Source organism: Elephas maximus, chromosome 22 (assembly GCF_024166365.1).
Source record: "Elephas maximus indicus isolate mEleMax1 chromosome 22, mEleMax1 primary haplotype, whole genome shotgun sequence".
Classification (NCBI taxonomy): domain Eukaryota; kingdom Metazoa; phylum Chordata; class Mammalia; order Proboscidea; family Elephantidae; genus Elephas; species Elephas maximus.
Genome location: NC_064840.1, coordinates 58977954 through 58998319, shown reverse-complemented (window position 1 = coordinate 58998319; position 20366 = coordinate 58977954). Strand labels below are relative to the sequence as shown.

Below are 20366 nucleotides of genomic sequence, written 5' to 3'. Positions count from 1 at the left end.
CCCAGCGCGCAGCCTCGGCATCGTCACTTTACGGCCGAAGCGTTGCGTGGGTCATAGACTTGAGGTAGGAGGCCGACTTGAGGGGCGGGGGAAAGAAGCTTTTTGCGGCAGGACGTAAGTGACGGGAAAGATAGCACGACAGCGGCTGGAGGGCAGAGGAGGCGGGTTGGTGTTTCCCCGGTCGAACCCGGCTGTGGGGGGCGCGGGGCCTGGGTAGGGGCGGTAGCAAATGAGCTGTCGTGACAGCATGGGTGAGGGAAAGTGGGACGGGGGAGGCCTTGGGCTGCTTTGGACTGTGGGTGGGTCCGCGGGGCTGGCGGGCCGGAGTCCCGGGTCCAGGCCAAGGATCTGACCCGTGGTTGGTGTCCCTCCGAACCCGCAGCGCGGCCCATCCTGTCCTCGCCATGAGGCCGCAGCAGGCGCCGGTGTCCGGGAAGGTCTTCATTCAGCGAGACTACAGCAGCGGAACACGCTGCCAGTTCCAGACCAAGTTCCCCGCGGAGCTGGAGAACCGGGTATGCCGCCGGCTCCCCGCATCTGCCCTGGGGCGAGGTGGGGAGACGCCCCAACAACGGTAGAGGGTCTGGGCCGCCACCCGGCCTGCTAAGTGTCTCGCGGCCCTGGGGAGGGGGCGGCCAAGAAAGGGCTTTAACCAAAAGTGCACGGAGAGGGCCACTAAGCAAGACCTGGTGTTGGCAGGAGGAAGAATAAGGGCGAGCCACCGGGTGTGATGATCTTAAAGAACTCCCTGATGCCCCCCATGCGGGAATCCGTACCCAGCAGTCCCCTTCCCCTGCTAGCCGTCACCCCAGGTTATTGAGAACAGTGAGGGGGAGCTAATTCTTGAGATTCCAGTCACCTCACTCAGCAGGTTATAAACTATTCTCCTACTTCGCACGCAAGAGAAATCATTTTGATGACTGGTTTTGGTGCCACTGTCCTGGTCGTGCTGCTACGCAGAGAGGGTTTATTAAGTGCTATGGAGACCAGTCTAGACAGGCCTCCTTGGGACCTGAAAACATAGAGTATTTGAGGGGCCTGGTCAGGAATATATCTGAGAACAGGCCATAAACTAGTCACTCCCTGTTCTGATCACTGGGAGACACCAGTGGCTTGTATATCAAAACTGTCTTCAGAATAGGTCTTTTGAGCAACCTTGCATACAGGAATGGAAAAATGGGATTTGTTTCACCTTTCTTCAGATTTGCCTTAAAAAAAAAATCATTGTATCGTATTGTAAAGGTACAGTGGTGTATGTGTGTGTGTGTTGTGCCCACATGTGGGCATCCACCCAGAGAGAAATTCTTTTGGTCTTGAGCCATGTTGCCTTAGATTCTATTTCCTGTTGAGAGGTCAGTTACTAGTTAGGTGGGAGCAGGTTTTGTGGCTTTTTGATATTTTACTCAGATTGAGAGGTGATTAGTCATGCTATGGGTATGGAATTAAGAAATGCTGGTCATGGAATAAGTGGGCGTAGATGAATCTGTGCTAGAGAAATGTGTAGCAGTCATTTATAGTCAGCTTGTAGCTAGGTGAGTTGTTCTACCTGATTTCCAAAGTCAGAAAAATCAACCACCACCATAATATTCGTCTTTCCTTCAGCTTGTTTGTAACCATGGGCAGGTTAGTGGCCCAAGTATGTTTCTTGACCTGCAAATTAAAGGTCAAACATGCATTATAAAGATGTTTTGTAGATTAGCTAGTCTGTGAAACGTCATATAAATATTGGCAATTGGTTGTCAAGATATTATGCTTGTAGATGCACACCCCTGTTCATTGTAGCATTCTTCTCAGTAGCAAAAAGCTGGAAACAACCCGAGTGCCCATCAACAGATGAATGGATAAACAAACTGGTACATAAACACAATGGAATACTGCACAATGATAAAGAATCTGCAAAACATCTCACAACATGGATGAATTTGGGCAACATTATGCTGAGTGAAATAAGTCAATCATAAAAGGTCAAATATTGTATGAGACCACTATTATATAAAAAAACAAGAAAAGGTTTACACACACATACCAAAAAAAAAAAAAAAAAAATTCTTTAGTGGTTACTAGGGATCAGGGGATGGAAAATTACTAACTAGGTAGAAAAAAGCCAGGTGTTAATATTGGTGAAAGGAAAAGCAATACAGAACACGAGGGAAGTCAACACAACATGACCAAGGCAAAAGAAGACACTGAGAGGAGCACAAGAACAAAGGGCAATTATGGTAATTACTGTAACATAAACAATCATCCAACAATAGTATTAACAAACAGTAATTTATGAATGGATACATAAGCAGATAGGTATGCTAAAGAGGTGAGGGAGGGTGTAAGGGAACACACCCACATGCAAATACAGGTTTGGTTGTGGCTGTTTCTACATACAGAATTATAGGTGCTGCATGTCTGTTAATATAGACAATAGGGTACACAAAGTTATGAAAACTTCTTAGACATAACCAAACACCTCATGGGGCAAAGTTCCTAGGCTTGAAGGCAAAGGACCATAGACTTGGGAGATACCTACATCAGTTGGCACAACATAGTTCACAAAGTCAGTGTTCTGCATCCTACTTTGCTCAGTAGCATCTGAGGTCTGAAAAGCTGTGAGGGGCCATCTCTTCCCATTCGGAGCAAAGGAGAGTGAAGAAAATCAAAGACTCAAGGGAGCAATTAGTCCAAAGGACTAACGGACCATATGAACCACAGCCTGCATGAGACCGGAAGAACTAGATGGTGCCTGGCTACCACTACCAACAGCTCTGACTGGGATCATAACAGAGGATCCTGAACAGAGGGAGGAAAAAATGTAGAACAAAAAACTGACAAAACATACCAGACTTACTGGTCTAACAGAGATGAGGGACCCCCAAGATGATGGCCCTAAATATCCCTCTGACCTGTAACTGAAGCCATTCCTGGAGACTAACTTTCAGCCAAATAATAGATGACAGGCCCGTAAACTAACACCCAAGAGGAACATGTTCCTTAGAACAGTCAATTCTGTGAGCCCAAAAGGACAACATTTTCCTGAAAGCAAAGATTAGGAGACAGGAAGAAGTAGAAAATCCAGACGAAAAGAAACGGGGAACCCAGGGCAGAAATGGGGAGAGTGCTGACACGTTGTGGGGAACACAACCAATGTCACGGAACACTTTTATGTGCAAGTTATCGAATGGAAAACTAATTTGCTCTGTAAACTTTCACCTAAAGCACAGTAAAAAAATTAGGAAAAAAAAGACATTGTGCCTGATAGTAGGTGGATATTTCCACAGTGGTTTGAACAGGTAGAAATTAAGTAAGCTGCCCGTTGGCTGTAGCTGCTGGGTGTGTTTTTTAAAAATAATTTAACATCACAGTTAACATGTTTCACATGTCAGGACTTACATGCAATAGATCGAATGTTTTATTTTTATTCCTGTAATAGAAACTATGACTTAGACAATTTTGTATTTTCAGATCAGAATGTAAACTCTTCTTCTTCACCACACTTATTTGGATTTTACAAGGCTTCTTTGTTTATAGGTTTATAATGTCAAACTTCGAACTCATAGTTTAGCTGAATATATGTATGCAGAACCAGACGTTAGCCTTGCACTCTGTGTGTGGTAGAACGTTCATTTTATCATCTGCGTAAAGCAATGAGATGTAGTTAGTCCTCTGCTGATTCTTACAGGAAATTGATGTTTTTAAATTCTGGAGTCCTTTTGGTTCTTTGATTTCCTATAGCCCAGAACTATATGAAATGTTACATTGTACTGTTCAATTGTGCCTTTCTTTCTTTTTTTCATTTTAAATGTTTGATTTAAAACACTAGCTTTATAATTTAAACAGCCTTGGAAAACTTTGATTTTTTTTTTCTGTGTTGAGATTACATTTAAATTACAGGTTTTATTTTTTCTTGCTTTGTATGATGGAAAATTGGAAGATTTCTTTCTTTGTTTTGCTACTACTTACCCTAGAAGTTTTACTGATTGCTCCGCCACTGGGGCTGGTTTTCCTTTTGTGAGAATATTACACTTGGCAACTTAATATAGGAAGAAACTAATATACAAGTGTTTCATATTACTTTTCAGCATTAAAAAAAAAAAAAACCCGCATTTATGCCCTTTAATTTGGGAGTGAGGACAAGTTCTGTGTGTTGATGAGTTTACTTTGTCTACTTTCCCCCACTGCCTGTTAGAATGTAATACTTTGATGCTTGTGTGCTTTGTTGCCACAACAGCTCTTAAAAGGAAGCTTTGCTCTCATTGTAGCCAAAATATAGGCATCTTAGGAGCCCCTGGGGTGGCTGGTACATAAGGTTAAACACTTGACTACTAGCCAAAAAGTTAGCAGTTCAATGCCACCCAGAAGTGCCTTAGAAGATAGGCCTGGTGATCTGTTTCCAAAAGGTCACAGCCTTGAAAACCCTATGGAACAGTCGCCGTGAGTTAGAACAGACTCAACGGCAACTAACCACATAGACATCTTAGGCACCCTTGGTCTGGGTAGAAGAGAAACAAGTGAACTATAATTGAGGCATTTCCTTGTTTCTCTGCATATCTTTTTGAAATACGTCTGTATGTCTTGTAGAGATTACCTTCTAACTTGCCACTGTGATCACTTTAAGCTCCAGCTCCTTGCTTTCTACCACATAGTTCAACAAGTAACAAAAGTTAGGGGAAAATGAGCCTAATTCCTGTTCCCGTTCTGACGTTCAATGTTTATTCGTCCAAATTCATATTTGCACCCCCCCCCCACCTTAGGCTGTTTTTTTCCTGAGTTTTTCTATACAAAGAAAGATTTATAAAAGAATTCATGTATAAGCAGTTATTATTTTTAGGAATAAGGGCGGCATTATGTGAGAGAAGGGCCAGCATGACAACAGCAAAGTTGTGGTTTGTTACCAGGAATGATAGTGTTGGGTGAAACATTTGACTAATGGCCTTTGAAAGTCCTAGGATAAGGTATTGAGATTTGAAATCTACAGAGTGCTTATGGGAGAAGCAAGTAAAGTGATGTTGGAAGAGGAAAGTAGAAGCAGATGATTAGAATGGAAAATGGGTGACAGTAGCGTTAATGTAAATGTAAGGTAATGGTGTCACTGAATAGAAAGATAATAGGAAGGACTTGGTGTGAAGGGAAACCCTGGTGGCCCAGTGGTTAAGTGCTACGGCTGCTAGCCAAAAGGTCAGCAGTTCGAATCCACCAGGCTCTCCTTGAAAACTGTATGGGGCAATTCTACTATGTTCTGTAGGGTCGCTATGAGTCGGAATCAACTCGACAGCAACGAGTTTGGTTTGGTGTGAAGAGTTATGTGGTAGTTTGGGATTTTGCCTTGTTCATTGTGAGCTTTCAGTAACAAAACAGTTATTTGAAAAGAGAGGACATCCAAAAACAAGTTAGATAAACACTGCCAACATAAATATACCAACAGGAATTTTAAAAGAGTTTCTTTGTACAGAATAAAAATGATCCATGAAGGAAACATTCAAATGCTTGAAGAAATGAAGAGCACCTGATAAAATGCCTATGTGGAAAATAAAATGTATATTCACTGTATAAAACAATAATAAAATACCTCGTTCATTTACCAAAAAAAGGGATGGGGGAGATTGAGTAAACAATACAAACTTGTACCTTTTGATTCTTCTGCTTAAAATGTTCTTCCTTGCCTTTTTTGCCTAGCAAATTCCCGTGTTTAGGTACTCAGTTTAAGATTATCTGCTCTCACTAGATAAAGGAAACTTCTGAATCCTCTTCTGTCCCGCTATATTTTATATATGTCTCTGTTCTAACACCCTGTCAATTTATTACATTGCTGAGTTTACATACCTGTTACACTCACATGACTAAACTCCTTAAGGACCGAGACAGTGTCTTACTCATCTTTCTCTGAGGCCTGTCGTAGTATCTGGGCAGATGATAGGTACTTAGTAAATGTGAATATAAAGTGAATGAAAAGACAGATGGGTTGTATGATTTCATTAAGTTACTTGACAGTATAAAAAATTAAAATTAGTTGCCATGGAGTTGATTCCGACCTATGGCGACCTCATTTGTGTCAGAGTAGAGCTGTGCTCCATAGGGTTTTCAATGGCTGGTTTTTCGGAACTAGATCATCAGGCCTTCCTTTCGAGGCACATGGAGATGGACTCTAACCTCCAACCTTTCAGGTGGCAGGTGTTAACTGTTTGCACCACCCAGGGACTCCAAAATCAGTTGCTGTTGACTCAACTCCAACTTGATGGCAACCGTCCCATATCGAGCCTTGAAGATATCCAATGTCCGTAAGAGGAATAAAATTAAACAAACCCTAAGCAGTTTCAGTAACATAGGTCCGGACTTAATCACTTAAAAATTGTTTGCTTTTAGATAAGAATGTAGTCCCTGGGTGGTGCAAATGGTTAAGTGCTCGACCATAGATGAAAGGTTGGCCGTTTGAACCCCCTCAGGGGCATCTCAGAAGACAGGCTTGGCGACCTGCTTCCAAAAGGTCAAGCCTTGAAAACCTTATGGAACACAGTTCTACTCTGACATGCGTGGGGTCACCAGAAGTCCGAATCAGCTCCGTGGCAACTAACAACAATTATACATGAATATTGATGAAACAGCAAAATAAGTGATAGCAGCCATTAGTGAGTTGCTGATTTCTTTCCTAAAACTTATTTTTAAATTCTTTCTTCCCTAACAGATTGATAGACAACAGTTTGAAGAAACAGTTCGAACTCTAAATAACCTTTATGCAGAAGCAGAGAAGCTTGGGGGCCAGTCATATCTTGAAGGATGTTTGGCTTGTTTAACAGCATACACCATCTTTTTATGCATGGAAACTCATTACGAAAAGGTAAGGCTATGTTTTTATAAATCATAAAAACCCATTGCCGTCGAGTCAGTTCCGACTCATAGTGACCATCAGCTTATTACATGTTTATGTTTACATGATAACAGTTGCCATAAAATTTATAGGGACATTTATAATAAAATTCTGTTTTTGTTCTTAGCACCTAGAGCACGTAGGAAAGAGTCTTGAGCCTTTTAAAACGGATCAAAATTGGACAACTCGGAGTTGATATATCACAATGTTCAAATTGGCTTACCCTTAAGAAGAATGTAGGAAATCCCTATGTTCTCATCCTGCCCAGCTTTCTGAGAATCCTTTTAGTTTATTTCCCCAAATTTCCATCTTTAGGCTTTCTCATCCACCTGAGTTCTTATCTTCTCTCTGCAGCTGCCTCCTAGACCCATAGTTGCTGTCTCCTCAACTCAGAATATCCAAAGTCAAACCTTACACCTCTGACTGAAATGTCTACCATTTTCACATTTATTACCTTTTCACGATTCCCCTTGCCACTATCCTCGTTTGTGCCCTTATTCTCTCCTAGATTGTTGAAAAGTTTCCCTGTGTGGTGTGAATGGTTAGTGCTCAACAGCTAGCCAAGAGGTTGGTGGTTTAAACTCACCCAGAGATGCCTCATTAGACAGGCCTGGGAATCTGCTTCTGAAAGGTCACAGCCTTGAAAACTCTATGGAGCGATTCTGTTCTGCGCATGTGGGGTCACCATGAGTTTGAGTCAACTTGACGGCAACCAGCAACAGACTCTTGAAAGGATCTCCTGACCGCTTCCATTCTTTTGCCTTTCCATTCTGTCTGCTGCTGTCTTCCTAAAATACAGCCTTACTTCCCCCACCACGCTTGCCAATTCAGAGACCTTCCCTGACATCCCATTTATTGCTGCTAAGTAAAATTCAAGCCCTCCTCAAGCAGACTTCTGGCTTACCTTTTCAGCTTTACCACCCACCTTTTCCTTCAGGTTATCTTTGAGTCAAACTAGATGACTCACTGGTCACCAAACATAGCCTCCATGGTTTTCTTCCACTAGAATGCCATTCTTCCCATGTTCAAATTTCACCATTCCATATATCCCACTTCCATTTAACTTTTCCTGACTCTTCTAATCAGAATTCTTTCTCTCCTGTGTATCCCCACAACATCTTTGTATCTGTTTCACAGCACTTGTCCCTCTCTCCTTTGGGATGTAGCCATTTACATTCTTGTCTTATATGCCCTTCAAGTCCATATTTTTCTTGAGATCAAGGACAATGCCTTAACCATTTTTGTATTCCTTTTAATGCCTAACAACATGCTTTTGGTATAGTCAGTGCTCATTAAATGTGCATTAAATTAATGACTTTAAGATAATCGTAATAAACCCTAGTATATCATTACATTCTGACAATATTTAGGAAATGAAATCCTGTGAGGATCTCAGTATTACATGCAATCTGAAACAGGTGTCCCTGTGATTGTCTTGCACTCTGTGTAGCGGAGAGCAGATCTAACTGCAATAGCTAAAATTATTTTCAGCGACTAACTGAAAATGCTGCTGTATTCTTCATAAGCATCCTGATGTGTATTCTGTTAGTGTTATTATAATCCTATCTAATGCAAAAGGGTATATTTAAGCAAGTAAATTAGTAGTTTATCTCCTCCATATCACACACAGCAGCAGCTAACATTGATTCCTGTTTGATGTCTTGACATTCAGAGTCAGAAGTTGGAAAGGATTTGTGTCAGCTTTCAGTCTGTTTGGTCTTAGTATCTCCTTTTTAATAATATATTGAGTTCTGTTGGCACACTTCTTTTGGTGAGTGAAGGGGCAGGGGATTCATTCATTTGATAAATAATTATTGAATGCTTACTATGCTAGGCAATGTGCAGGGGACATAACTGAACAAAGCAAACGTGGTTACTGACCTTCTCAAGTTTACACTTGGTGAAAATAACAAGGAAACAAAACAAACAAGAATGTGACACGTACCTTGATGGAAACAAACTAGTCTATGATAGAAAATAGTGGGAGGGTCTTAATTTGGACTGCGTGGTCAAAAAAGGCCTGTGAGGTGGTGGCATTTAAGCTGATACGTGAAGGATGAAAAGCCCAGGGCAGAGCCATTCAGGTAGAGAGATCATATATGCAAAGGCCTAGAGAACTTGATGGATCTTGGGAGCTGAAAGAAGGCCATGTGGCAGGAGATGTAGGAGAGAGAGTGGCTAGAGATGAATATGGAGAAGTAAGGAGGAGCTGTGTGGTACCAGACTGTGTAGTCCATGGAAAGAAGTTTAGATTTTATTTTTCATACAATGGGAACCTCAAAGGTTTTAAGCAGGAGAGTGACAGGATCAGATTTTCATCTTAAAGAGTTCCCTTTGTACTGTGGAGAAAAGGTATATGAGTGGAAGTAGGGAAGCCACTTGGGAGATTCCATAAAAGTCCAGACAGGAGGTGATGCTAGCTGAGACTAGGTGCAGAGCAGTGGAGAAGGAAGGGGTAGACAGATTCATGGTCTGTGTTAAAGAGTCTATGAGAAGCTGAATGTGGGAGAGGAGGGTAAGGCTGAATTCAGATGGATAAAAACTTGGTCATCCCTGGATGGTCATTTAAAGAAATATATAACATTGCAGATTTAAGGTGGAAATGCATCATCCAGAGTATTTTAGTCCTGATGAGTGGAGTATTAGATGCTTAAGTTGTCATTTCACTGTAACTTTTGGATTTGTTGATAAATTTTTAATCAAATTTTTATGTATTCATGTATATTTGCTGAAATATATACAGATACTGGTTATCAAAAATAAATTGGTAGTCGGGTGTCATCCAGGTCATTTACCAATTGTGGGACCTTGGACAAGTTGTTTTCTCAACTATAAAATGGATCTTAGAATTAATAAGCTGCCTCACATATAGTTGATAAACAGTGTTTTTTTAAGATTAAACAATGAAGTTGGCGCCTATGTTTTAATCTGATATTTATGAACTCATACATAATTTTTTTTATTTCAAGTATGAGTAATCTTTTTTTAGCACCTGCTAGTTTATTTCGATGCCGAAATATTTAGCAGCTCTCAATTAAATCCTTTCACCATTAATCTTGGAAGGCAGTTCTTGGTACAATAAATACAATAGAAATTGATTGATTCTAAATTATGTTTTAACTTCAGCCGTATATAAAGAGCCCTGGTGACCCAGTGGTTTAGAGCTCGGCTGCTAACCAAAAGGTTGGTAGTTCAAACCCACCTGCCACTCCAAGGGAGAAAGATGTGGCAATCTGTTTCCGTAAAGATTACAGCCTTGGAAACCCTATGGAATAGTTCTCCTTGTCCTGTAGGGTTGCTGCAAGCTGGAATTGACTGGACAGCACACAACAACAACAACATAAAATATTACTTCATAGGTCAAACCAAATTTCCTTTCTTTTTGTAGATTATAAAGCAAATAAAAACCAAGTAAAATTCATCTAGAAACCAAAATATAGGGCATGGCCATATTTTAAAATAAGTGGGATTTTTTTTTTAGTTTAGTTTGGTTTTTGTTTTAGAAATGGATATGAATACCAGGATCATGCAAAGTGAATAACTGGAATGATCATAATTAAATGTAAAGTACCTATACTTTTAAAAGACAAGCTTTTAAATGTATATTTTTAATAAAATGTTAGAAGTGTAAGAACAGCAGCCTTCTCCTCCTCCCAAGTTTGTGCAATTGTGTTGTACTTTATGAAAGGACAGGATTGAGTCATTTAGTCTTTATCGTTTTAAACACTAAAATTGCTAGTCTACAAACAGTAAGTCTAAGATAATAGTGCTCACACTCTGTCATGTGGGTTAAATTTTTTGAAATTGTAAATAGGCCTTTTAAATCTCACTAGAACAATCATGCTTTTTTTTCCTCTATAATGTGCTATTTATTGATTTAAAATGAAGATAAAGACTTCAGTGTTATTTCTCTACTGTTGCTACCCATCATAATTAGGGACAAACAGGCTTGTAGAACGATCTCCGCTCTGTAGCTGTCTGCCTTGTTCATCAACTAGAAAGCATCACTTCTGCTTACACCCAGTAATCTGGAAAACAAACCGTTAGGAGAGAAGTTGGATACTTTCTGAAATTACTAAGGTCCTGGTGGTCTCACCTGTCCTTGCTTAGGCTGTTCTTTCTGGAGGTTCTAGTAGCCTTTCTCTAGTTTGATATTGTCAGGGAGGATAGTAGCCTTTCCTGAGATTTGATTGTGGTGAAGAGACTGTGGAGCTTTGTAAACATTATACAACTTGAGGTTTTGTTAAAGGTTTGAGAATAACGGATAATTTTGTAAAACACTATAGTTTGTTTTGACATTAATTAACCAAAAACAGTGTGTGTAAAATGTCAGCATAAGGTTTCTTGGGGGTGAGAATGGTGCTTTGTTCTGTCTGGATGCAGTATGAGTTTACTCATATTAACGCTTTGCAATTACCAAAGAGACTAAGAGTTTAAAAGCATCATGTTTTGGACAGCGATGCCTTCACCAAAAGAATATAAGAGGATTGGGGTACAAAAAGAAAACTAATTGTTTTCTTTCAGAACTGATACCCAAGCGCATATGTGTGTTAAAAAAACTAAAGTTTAAATAAAAACCTTACCCAACAAAGTTATGGTTGAATCAAATAAAGGAATGCTGTTTCTTTGCTAGTAATCTGTACCCAAGGAAAGAGGGAGGAAATCTGTTCTCAAGGAATCCTTTCTTTGAAACCAGCCATGCAAGCATTTTTCTGAGTGTCTCCCCGAGAATTAATGGACTGAGATGAGGGGAGCTTGACTCTCCAGTTTCCAGTTCTGGCAGGTTAGTTGAGAAGGAAATTGGAGAGAACACAGAGTCCTGAGTTAGGTACCTTTATGGGCTACTTCCTCCTGTTCATTATTTAAGGGATGATTGACAAACTCTGATATAAAGATAGTATCTAAATGTTTTGGGGTTTTTTTTTGCTTGTAAAGACCAAGCACAACTCACATTCTTTGAGACTTGAAAATAGAAGAATGATGTATGTATTACTTCAGGTAATTAGGTGAAAGAAGTTTTTCTTTAAAAATAATGTTCTTAATTTATTACATGTAGAAAATCCTGGCCCTGTAGATTGCTCTTTCAGTACTGTCACTCACTTCAAAAAAAAAAAAAAAAGCACAGACCATGAGATTGTATTACCCCCTAAAATGTAACCTGAGGAAACTATTTAAATTATTTCCCTTCAATAAGAAGATTCTTTGTGAAAGCCATATAGAGTTTGAAATTCTCAATCAATTTATACCAAAGCAGCTAAATTATAACATCCTAATATGTTAGTTTGACCTGGTACATTATACGCTCACACTTACATCATTGCTCAGTTTCCAACTTTATTTCGTACAGTTCTTTTTTCCCTTTATGTTGTGTTCACATTTTATCTGTGATTTTATCGTTTGCTAATAGTGTGAATTTAGGGAAATATATAGTAATTTAAAGAGCTGGATCAAAGCCTCTTTGAACATTGAGGCCAGAGAAGGGTTATGATGACTTTTAGTCTGAAATAAAACATGTAACTCTTTGATTTTTGGATATAGCTGTTAAGATTTATTTTCTTCTAGCTTATCTGTCTCAGAATTGCCCTTATTAAAGCTGGAGATTTGGCAATTTCCAGAAGTTCCTTTGTATCTTATCTGGTTTTTGTCTACATTTGCCTTGACTTTTACAACCTTAATACTCGACTTATAAGTTGAGGGTCCTTTCTAGGACACAGAGCAAACTGTAGAGTAGCAGGACAATGTGCAGTCATGGAGGTGATAACAAGAAACTCGAAGTGGTCTGCACCTCAATGGCAGCTAAAGCCACATCCTTTACAAAGGAAATAAAATTGGCAGTTCTAAAATGACTGGGCTATCTTTTGTCATAGGCCAACCTCATATCGTTACTTCAGATTGATGAAAACATACGAAAGGGAGAAGAAACTGTTCTTCCGTGTTAAAAGGAAAGCCCAAGAACTATCCTTGATATTAGAAGATGTCACACTAACAACACATTATAAGTGGAGAGAGAGACAACAGCATAACTAACCATGGTTTATGTGTTCTTCAATTTATTTCTCTATGTCCAGGATGGTGGGTTAGCAGGAGAGGGTCTCATCATGCTTTTTTGCATTTGCACTTTTACTGCACTGATGACACTTTGGACTTGAAGGGGAGTCTCTCATGCTGTGCTCTGTGTTATGTGTTCTGTCCTGGAGAGTTGTATGCAACTGGTATGAGCCAAATGATCAGAACTGTATTCCTCCATGTGAATCTCCATATGTCTTGCTTTGAAAATTAATTCCACTGCCAGAATATTTTGAGATCTACCTGACACTTAAAGGAAAATCTGATGAAATGTGTAAAAAGAACTGTGGTGTTTCTTTCTGCCAGGTTCTGAAGAAAGTCTCCAAATACATTCAAGAGCAGAATGAGAAGATATACGCTCCCCAAGGCCTCCTTCTGACAGACCCCATTGAGAGAGGACTTCGAGTTGTATCTTTTTAGTCCACATCATAAGGTCCAAATATTTACTAAAAAAAAAAAAAAAATCTGGCGGCATTCTGTGGCATTGGCCAGAGAGAATTTAACTCCCATTTCTTGCATTTGCCCTACGAAGTTTGTCTGTGAATTGCATGCCTACCATAAGCCTCCTATCTCCAGCATTTTCTCTTGAAGCATGTCTCCTTCCTTTGTATTGTGCAGGTCTTTGCAGATTGTTTAGTATTCTGGTTAGCGTCTTTCTTGGTGTTCTGAGGGCATCTTGTAGTAATAATGGGGGTGGTATGAGTAATGCATTTCAGCTGCAGAAACTCTGAACCTAAAGCCCCTTTGAAATGCAGAAACTCATAATGTGTGGTGAGACTTGTCATCCAAATGAATTGCAGTTCCCTGGGTTCATCTGACTAGTTGAAATCAGTTACAGCTGCCAGATGTATAATTTCATTACCTTTGACATACTGTGCATATTTTTAGAGGCAGTAAGCTTTGAAAAGCACTAAGTGAATTTGGTAAATAAAACTGCAAAAGAACTAATATAGCTCGATGACACTGGAGTCATGGATAGAGTAAATTTTTTTTTTTAATCTAGATCACAGAATTCCAGGCCTTCCAGCTGATAATAATTTCAGCAGCTTTATTACACTCTGCAGCAATGGTTCCGAAACTTTCAGGGGCCATGAACTCTCTCCCGAGAAAATTTTTGCATATAATTACCAGAGGTTTTTTGAACCCCTGAGTTCATTACCTCCATGGACTCCCGATTAAGAACTCCCTAGCTCTGTAGTAAAGCAGAAGTTTTTTCAGAAACTGAAAATAAATGGTAAATGTTTGGGAGGAACTCCAGATGGAGTACTTCAAGTAATTACATTTCTTAATATTTTCAGCAAGGTAGAGAAAGCATGTTTATGTAATAAAAAAAAATTTAATAATTTCAAAATAAGCAAATTGAAAGAAAAGTCTGTGCAGATACCACACATCATCTTGCCATAGTAGCCTTCATGCATTTTGTTTTGTAGTGTGTTTTCTTAACAGCCATGCTGTTTAGATTGAAATTACCATTTATGAAGACAGAGGCATGAGTGGAAGATAAACCTTAGAATTCAAGGTAAATAAGAAATTAATGTGGTTTATATGCAGGTTTTACAAATGTGAATGCATAGATTTTCTTCCCTGCATGGTAAATAAATCATTAAATCATTTTGTTAAACAGTGGTGTATATGCTATATTAGCTTAATGTTTAAGCTAATTACCATGTTAGCTTGGTATTTAAAATCTGTGTTTAACCAAAGTTCTATTTGGTGATACAGAATTTAAACCTGATTTTTTTTTTTTCCCTGTATTGTTTTTATACTGGTTTTGTTGTTGCTTTGCCCTTTTTTTCTTTTTTTTTTTCTGGGGGGGGAAGGATTTGTTTTATTTTAATATTTCCAAACAATCAGGCATTTAAATAGTTTTGCGTGTAAGGATCAGTTTAGACATTTCCCATTCCCTCTTATATGACAAATAGCTTTAATAACCAAAGGGACATTTCAGAAAGGAATAGAGAGATTCTGAATATTTCGTTTATTGTATTTCAGTGGCTTCAGAGCCCTGAGAAGAAACCTAACCCAGTAGGTAGAACAGTAAATTTCATTCCTTTGTTCAGAAAGTTTATGTTATTGTATATCCATATAATGCCCTTGAATACGTGAGAAACAAATTAGTTAATACTACTAGGAATCTAGAAGAATTAATGCATTCGAATTGTGGTGTTGGTGAAGAATACTGAATATACCATGGACAGCCAGAAAAATGAACAAATCTGTCTTGGAAGAAATACAACCAGAATGCTCCTTGGAACCGAGGATGGCGAGACTTCTTTTCACACGCTTTGGACATGTTATCAGGAGGGACTAGCCCCTGGAGAAGGACATCGTGCTTGGTAAAGTAGAAGGTCAGCGATAAGAGGAAGACCCTCAACGAGATAGACTGACACAGTGGCTGCAACAATGGGCTGAAACATAGCAACAATTATGAGGATGACGCAGGACTAGGCAGTGTTTCATTCTGTTGTACATCAAGTTGCTATGAGGCGTAACTGATTCTACAACACCTAATAACAACTAGGAATCCATATACAGGACCATGTTGTGACATTCTGGAACTAGTTTCAAAGTTTCTGAAGTCATAGTACTTTAGCACAGCCTTCTAAATGGCAGGAAACTGTACTTCAGTGTTTCTGTCAATTTCAGTCATGAGATCCGTTCTGCTGCTGCACCTTTTATAATTGACTTTGTTTGCAGGTGTCTATCACTAATTAACAGGCAGCACAGAGAACGAACGTACCAAAGCAGACATATTCCTTCCCACAGCAACAATAATGATAGCTGCTATTTGGGGGCACCAACTGTGTGTCAGCCTTTGCACATAGTGTATTTCTAATTCTCAAAAGAACCCTGCAAGGTGTTTACCCCACTTTACAAATGAGCAAACTGAGGTACAAGGAGATTAAATGATATTCTCAATGAGTACAGTATTGGGATATGAACCCAATCTGATTCCCTGTAAAACCCTTGCTTTTTATACTACATACTTTCATATCCTCTCTGTATACTTGTAGCGGCAGGAACAGAATCCATCAGATTATTGTGTTTATCCACTTCTTTTTCAGTACTCTTTTAAAGTATTTTAGCTGCTTTTGTACCATTTATTGAATCCTACAAACCAGCCAACATTTCAAAACTGCCATTTTTCAGCCTTGGTAAATGTGTCACCTGAATTCTTGAAGGCTAAAGATGTAATGACATGCTCCATCATATGTTTATTTCTTTAAAAAGACTTTGTTTTGGAACCCTTAGTGTTACTTTCCCATGTACAGTTTCCAAGCCGATATTTCTCAGACGAGCCATCAGGAGCCTCATGTGTGGTTTTTGTTACATGCCGTCGGAATAAGTTTGTTTTATCAATTGCAGCTGCGTTGACTTGGCACACCCCATTCGTCATGACTCATTTTGCAGCTATTATGGCTACCTAGGATGCTTTTCTGAGGTGGTGTGGCATTTTGAGCAATTATACACCAGAGGCTAATCGATCAATATTCAAACAACTGTGAAATTTTGAAATAGGAAAGATTTACATTAGGAACTTCTGGATAGTTTCATGAATGCAAATATTTTCATTCAACACAATTTAGTTTTCAGAGCTATGTCTTCATCAGCCCAAGACCCTGTGTGGGCTGAGATTTTAGAGCAGGAGAAAAGTTATAGGACTAATTCATTTCTGCTGTTTTTTCTCAAGCCTGCAAGGTCTCTGCAGGTTGAAGTATTATATGGGAATTAAGTTAATGATTTAACAAGAATATACAAACACGGGGATGGCCTTTATTAAAAGAAAAAAAGTCTTAAAAATATATTGTCTTTTTTAAATTTAGGTTTTTTACTACCCTGCAGATTTTATAGTCACATCTTTACAGTCACAATGTTAGCTAGACTGATTGTGTTTTCTCTTTCTGTATTTTCTTTCTTATTTAAAAAATGGAATATATGATTATTCTATCCTAATAAATTAATGATAATAAAAATAGCTAACATTAACACCTACTATGTGTCAAACACTGTTCTGAATGCTTGATTTGAATCGTCGCAACAACCCTACAAGGTAGATACGGTTATCCCTGTTTTTCAGGTGAGGAAACTGAGGCATGGGGAAGTTACATGTTCAAGGTGAAACAAGTAGTAGGTAACAAGCAGAGCCAGGATTCCAGCCTGAGGCATTGTGGCTCCCAAGTCTGTCCTCCACCTCTGCCGTACTACCTCTGTGACATGATTGGTCAGAGATTTAAGTATACAGGGCTTGGATTTCTAGGCTGTTGAGCTATACACTCATTTAAGCAGTATAGGTCCAAGTATTTTATTAAATAGAACCCTAGACTCGTAGACTATTACCCTCATATTATGAACTATCAGTTGGTGTAAGAGAGACATTTTTAAAGGTTATTTTTAACATCTCTTTCTAAAGTCTTCACTTTTCCCCTTTCACCATAGATCCCACCTCAAGCTGGGACCCTCGTCTATCCACTGGCCAACCGCAGAGTGTCCCCTACCTCCTCTCCAGAGCGTCATTCCTTTGTATCTGCTGCCAGAGCCATGGTGCCATTTACTCCAAGGACTAACTTTCTAAAATTCCGCGCCTGGGGTGACCTCTAGCCGCTCAGCATCCACTTTGTGTCTCTGAATTGTGCAGGACTTTATAATCTTTTGGTTAATTTCTGCAGAAACACAAATGAAGCATTTCACTTTTGTATTCAAAGCATTTAATATGTTGTTGGTCAGCCCGATGCAAGGTTATTTTTATCTGCCACCATTGGGTTCGCTTTGTTCCTTGGGCCAGGTTCCCAGGTGGCTTTAAATGTCAACAAGTCATGTTTTAGTCAGTGTTCAGTCTTATTCCCCCAAATTAATAAAATACTTTTTCTCTAGGATTTTGGTGAGGGGTAGGCTGTGTCCGTGATTTTGCTAATGCATCTCTGAGATCTCAAGGAACTACCAGTTTGCCATGACTCAGATCTTGAGAAGATCTAGTATTTCTGCTATTTACTCATTGGAAAAATAACATATAATATTACTTGTTTTATTATAGCAATTATTCCTAATTAAACCAGTATTTAATGCAATTTCCAGGTTTGTTTTGTTTTGTTGAAAATTTTATGTTATTATGATTGCATTACCATGATTGTTAGAAAGATGTGATATGTGTTGCTTGTTTCATTCCAAAAATAAGTAAGCACAATAAAGTGGATGCTAAACCATCAGACACATAAATGTCCCTGCTGTGTCCCTGAATGTGTAATAAGCAACTGTAATAAATATTTTAATTATAGTTTTGTTATAAATATAACTTATGAGAAAAAAATTTGATAGGAATAATACTGTATATTGCTAATTTTTAACTGTCCCTACTGGCAAACCTTATGAATCATAGACCTTTCTCATATACAGTATTCAATGCACACATCCTATGATTGGTTCAAGTAAAAGAAGTTAAGTGATTTCCAAGTAAAACTCTCAAGTCTAAGTCAGTATTTCTAGTTCTTTTGGCTGTATGTTCTTAACATCAGGGCTGCTTATGCCCTTAGTTCTTTGGGGTTTGAGAGCATTGTATTTGGGTGAAACTTAAGAAATACATTAGGAAAGAATGAAATAGTTAAAAGTTTTACTATCAGAGATGTTGTAGGTGCTAATACTGGATTTAATCTTTCAGATTTAATTTCTTTAATGGGTTTGTTAGTTCTTGATAAATTCCATAGGTCTGTGTAATATTTTAATTGTATAAAACCCCTTTGTTACTTTATAGCCTGTAATAGTGTTACCTGTCTGCCTTTTAAACCCGTTGCAATAACTTTGCCGAAATATTAACACATTAGTAAAACTTTTCTTAAACAAATTGTCTCTGTGTCATATTTGGTGTGATTTGGTAAAGTGGTCAGTGATGTGGCATTAAATTTGGCAGACAGAGTACTGCTCAAATTACGGGTACAGTACCTTAGTATTTCTAAACAAGTATCTTACATTTATAAAGTATATCACATCTTTCAACTTCTTACATGCTTTATCTTTTTAGATAGGCTACCATAGGTAAAAATCAAAACATAGTCCCTAATAGCCAGTAATGTATTCAATGAAAGAAATAAAAGGTTGGAATATTTCATTAGGAAAAAGATAATACAGTTAATCTTACTGTCTTGGATCATCTGATGGCTCAGTTGTTTTACATGAGGTAGACTTGTAGAGAAAATTTAGAAGACACGGTCTATATTCAAATTTTTATGAGCTGATTTTCCTTTCTAAAAACTTTAGCTTCTCTTTTGTACCCACATTTTTTTTTTAATACTCATATGTAGTCAGTAGTCAAAAAAAGAGGTCATAAAACCTCAGTTAAGTTCTGCATTCCTCTGAGCCCTGGCTCCTGACATAAGCTAAAGTCAGTTTCTCAGGAAGAACATGTTTTTGTTTTAATTTCATGCAAAAGAGGTCAGACTATTGACTTACTGCTTACCTTCCCTCCCCCTTACCATGCTTCTCTTCTTTCTCACTCTGACCCCTCCCCACAACAAAGGAAATTATGAATTCCACAAGGGCAGAGATTGTTTCTTATTTATTTTTGCATCTATCCCTAACCCCAAGCATTCATACACAGTGCTACGTATACTGTATTTTTACTCAAATAACACACCTACATTTGTCAACCATGCAAGCTTTTTTTTTTTTTTTCACAGCAACATGTAAAAAAAAAATTGGCGTAGCAGCGCTTACAAAAATACTTCACGGTGGAGGGCTTGGTTGGCAAAGAAAAGTAGGAAGTACGTGTTGCGTAAAAATATGGTAGTTAGTGCTCATATCTGTAAAGTGAATCAATGAGTTTTGACAAGTCATCCACCTCAAAATAGTTTACTACACCTTAATTATTAAAGTCTTGGGCTTTTGATAAGATGGTGACTTGTATGTTCACCTTATAAAGGCTTGTGCTAAGATTGGGAGACAAGAAGATGTCTGGGGCTCATACTCCCCTAGAGTGGGCTTTTGTCCAGAGAGAAATACTTGAGTCCAGTGACCTTTCTTTTCTAGACCAGGAATTCCCAAACCTGCCCAATATCAAAGTCACCTGCACAGCTTTTTAAAGACACAAATTACTGGGCCTTGACATGGGCAGTCCTTATGGGCCAGAATCTGGGGCTAGGACCTAGAAATCTGTATTGTTAAGCTCCCCAAGTGATTCTGATTCAGGTTTAGCACAGTTGCTCCAGAATCCTAGCTCACTGGAAGCCTACACTATAGATGCAGAAGCCTGGGTATCTACGCATTGGGTATTCAGCTAAGTTGGGACAGTAGGCCCAGGGAAAGGAAAGGAATTGCATGCAAAGCCTCAGGAACGGAGTTGATGTAAATAATGAATAAACCTCCTACTGGCACTTTGTCTTTCTATTACTGTAACTGTCATTGGCATTGCTAATTTATTGTAATGTTTAATCTGCCTATAATTAAAACTAGAAAGCAT

The 20366-nt window shown here is 38.8% G+C and overlaps 1 protein-coding gene across 3 annotated transcripts; it reads left to right on the top strand.

Annotated features, from left to right (window-relative positions):
• Nucleotides 1–94: 94 nt before the first annotated feature.
• GOLGA7 (golgin A7) lies at nucleotides 95–18746 on the top strand. Of its 3 annotated transcripts, none has more exons than XM_049866178.1 (6): nucleotides 95–165; nucleotides 383–515; nucleotides 6671–6823; nucleotides 13226–13327; nucleotides 14379–14438; nucleotides 17357–18745. In XM_049866178.1, the coding sequence occupies exons 2-5, from the start codon at nucleotides 405–407 to the stop codon at nucleotides 14421–14423; spliced, it is 411 nt and encodes a 136-aa protein (XP_049722135.1). In that variant the 5' UTR covers nucleotides 95–165; nucleotides 383–404; the 3' UTR covers nucleotides 14424–14438; nucleotides 17357–18745. The 3 variants fall into 3 exon arrangements, with proteins under 3 accessions (XP_049722135.1, XP_049722136.1, XP_049722137.1); XM_049866179.1 differs by having other exon boundaries at nucleotides 163–213; XM_049866180.1 differs by lacking the exon at nucleotides 95–165 and having other exon boundaries at nucleotides 269–515; nucleotides 14374–14438; nucleotides 17357–18746.
• The last annotated feature ends 1620 nt before the right edge of the window (nucleotides 18747–20366 follow it).

Excerpts from the sequence above, each read along its gene's own strand:
- GOLGA7 (XM_049866178.1), top strand. The coding sequence starts at position 405 with ATGAGGCCGCAGCAGGCGCCGGTGTCCGGGAAGGTCTTCATTCAGCGA. Across the intron at positions 516-6,670 it reads CCGCGGAGCTGGAGAACCGG|ATTGATAGACAACAGTTTGA; the intron begins GTATGCCGCCGG and ends CTTCCCTAACAG. Across the intron at positions 6,824-13,225 it reads TGGAAACTCATTACGAAAAG|GTTCTGAAGAAAGTCTCCAA; the intron begins GTAAGGCTATGT and ends TCTTTCTGCCAG.